The sequence below is a fragment of the Limulus polyphemus genome, unplaced genomic scaffold (assembly GCF_000517525.1).
Source record: "Limulus polyphemus unplaced genomic scaffold, Limulus_polyphemus-2.1.2 Scaffold8759, whole genome shotgun sequence".
Classification (NCBI taxonomy): domain Eukaryota; kingdom Metazoa; phylum Arthropoda; class Merostomata; order Xiphosura; family Limulidae; genus Limulus; species Limulus polyphemus.
In genome coordinates this window covers 19,538-22,583 of record NW_013674369.1, presented here as the reverse complement: position 1 = coordinate 22,583, position 3,046 = coordinate 19,538, and the positions used below count along the sequence as shown (strand labels likewise).

Below are 3,046 nucleotides of genomic sequence, written 5' to 3'. Positions count from 1 at the left end.
CCTGTTGAAGTGTAATAATAGGAATAAAATCATTATAATTATAGTGTACTCCAGATTTATTGAAGTATAATAATATTAATAAAATCATTGTAATTATAATGTACTCCAGACCTGTTGAAGTGTAATAATAGGAATAAAATCATTATAATTATAGTGTACTCCAGATTTATTGAAGTATAATAATATTAATAAAATCATTATAATTATAGTGTACTCCAGATTTATTGAAGTATAATAATATTAATAAAATCATTGTAATTATAGTGTACTCCAAATCTCTTGAAGTATAATAATATGAATAAAATCATTGTCATTATAATGTACTCCAGACCTGTTGAAGTGTAATAATAGGAATAATACCCTTATAAATATTGTGTAAGGAAGACAACCAGGGATTGACCATCATATTATAAAACTCTCATAGTTGTATGGGGGAGAGCATGCTTTACACTGAGTTTCAATCCTACAACTTGCAGATTTGAAATTAAGTGCTGTAACTAATACTGAAGAGATGTGAATTTGAGTGACATGTCAGTGGTGATTATTAATGGTTTTCAATCATTTATGTTTGTTACAGTTCTTCAGAATTACCAAACAGCACTCTAGAAACAAAACAAAATTGAAACTCTAAAGCTATTATTTGTTTGTTTTTTGCAAAATTACACAATGAGCTATCCGTGCTTTGTCCAACACAGGGAATTGAACCCTGAATTATAGATCAGTTAACTTACTGCTAACCCACTGGGAAACATTATTATAATTATTCCTGTCTTGTAGTTATATAAGTTCTTCAATAAGGAAGTTTTTGGTACTTTATGCTTGTCTAAAATTATTTAGTCTTTAATAATGTCTTTTTCTTTGTACCTTAGGCTGGAGTAAGCAACAAAATTGACTTAAGAATTGCACCAGCTAGTGAAACTTTGGGTAAGTATGTTTTAAGATATGGAAAGCTTTCTCATGATGTCAAGGACAATCTCAAGTTTGAATATAATAAAACCAATATTTCCTGTTTCCAGGAAATTACAACATGCTGTATTTATTTGTTATCCTAAAAACAGTGAATAGTTTATATGTAGAAAAAAAGTATACATCCTCATCTACATTATCATTTTTTATTTCAAAACTTTTTTAAAATTATCTCTCCTACAATCTGTAATGGGAGCCAAAGTAGAATAAGATCTAAATCTTTTCTAAGCTTTCTTTGCACTTTTCCAGTTATTAGTTGATTAACAGAACACACACAAAATACTGTGTTGATAATCTTTCATATCTCTACACTCTTTTTAGATAGACCAAAAATGTTTTTGTTTTCTCTTGAATAATTAGAATTGATATGAGTGAAATAAGCCTAAGCATGATCTAGTTGTTAGTTTATCAGTTTGGTGATGCGAGAGTCTCAGGTTTGAGATGTGCTAATGGTTAGTTGTTCTAACTAGAGATACAGGAATCTTATGTTTTAGATGTGCTAGTGGTAATTTTACCTCTCTGGTGTTGTGATGGACTGTAGTTTGAGAGGCGTGAGTGGTTTGTTTGTAATTAAGCACAAAACAACATAATGGGCTATCTGTGCTCTGCCCACCACGGGTATCGAAACCCAGATTCTAGTGTTGTAAGTCGCAGACATACCGTTGCGCCACTGGGGGCTTATCTTCCAAGAGTTCAAATTCATATCTTGTTAATATGTTTTTGTAATGATTTAATTTATTTTTTATATTATGCTCCAAAAATTATGTATAAATATTTAGCATTTTATTCGTATCATTATATTTCAACAGGTATGGAATATAGTAGGAAGTTCAAAATTTGGGGTGGTTGCACATAGCCTTAGTAGTTTTGGCTTAAATATGAACAACCAACCTAGTCTTCACTCATACTCACTAATTTCTTCCCATTTTTTACTGACTCCAGTCCCACTAATGCTTGCAGTTACATAACAGATTGCAATTTTATTCTCAACTAAGTTGTCATTTTGTTTTGTTGTCATTGTCCAAGTCATCATCTTGGGGTGACGTTTACAGTCCAAAGTAACAAGGATAACTTTAGTCTACTGTGAAACCAGATTTGTTTTCTTTTTCTGAATACCTTCTAACTGTATTTTCAAGTAGCTCTAGTAGGTGAAAATCTCAACACTCATGCAACAATTTTAAATAAAAGTCAGCCCTTGCAAAATTCTTTCCACCATGAGATACATATGTGTCCAGCTTTGTATTCAGCCAAGTCACAACTACTGGATCCATGTTAAGGATATATGCAAGCTACCTTCACCGAGTTTTGACCACCTTTCTGCTTTGGACACAACAATTAGTCTTTTAGTTGGACTAAAGGAAAATCCTTAAAGCTAGAATATATTGTCAAGTGCCGTTTTTCAGCTGCTGACAGAAGTAATTATCTTCCTAGTGCAGCCTCATATTTTTGAAGACAGGGATCATCACTGGTTTGTCACTTTCAAGCTTTGAGATAGCACAAGAGGTCCCTTGCAATTACAAAACTTCATTACCTAGTATGTTTTAGCAGATGTTGGCAGAGAAGATGCTGACTTGTTGGTCTACCATGGCTTCTAAATGCTCCTTTATTTTAGTTGTATTTTCAATGGTAAATGATCTGCAACAAATGGTCACAGAGTAAAGACATCTTTCCCCTCCTTCACTGAAGCATATACAAGTACTTGTTGGGAAATGTGTTTCTCTCAGAACTTTAAAAGCTGCTTAATTATTCCTACAAGTTTGCTAACAATATATATTTGATGACTATCATGAACTAGTACATTCAATACATGAAGCACAAAGTCACATATGACAAGTTGAGGTTATTTCTCTTCAAATAGTGCTGGTTTAGCACTCATATTACTTACATGATTGAGAAAAAAGCATAGATCTTTACTTATCCCATGGTCTCTATCAGAATACTGAAAACTTCAGCTACTCACACATACCAATGTGAGATTCAGTTTTTGATCTCCAAAAAAAAGATAGTTCATGAATTAGAAATATCATATTCATTAAAAAAGATTTATTTCACTTTGGTCCATCCTCAGCATAAGATTTCC

General features: G+C 32.2%; 1 protein-coding gene across 1 annotated transcript in view; it reads left to right on the top strand.

Annotated features, from left to right (window-relative positions):
* Positions 1-3,046, top strand: part of LOC106475537 (catechol O-methyltransferase domain-containing protein 1-like) — a 17,555-nt gene that overhangs the window by 3,595 nt on the left and 10,914 nt on the right. The window contains exon 3 of the mRNA XM_022379628.1: positions 870-924. Within this exon, the coding sequence (XP_022235336.1) occupies positions 870-924 (55 nt within the window). The remainder of the gene's footprint in view (positions 1-869; positions 925-3,046) is intronic.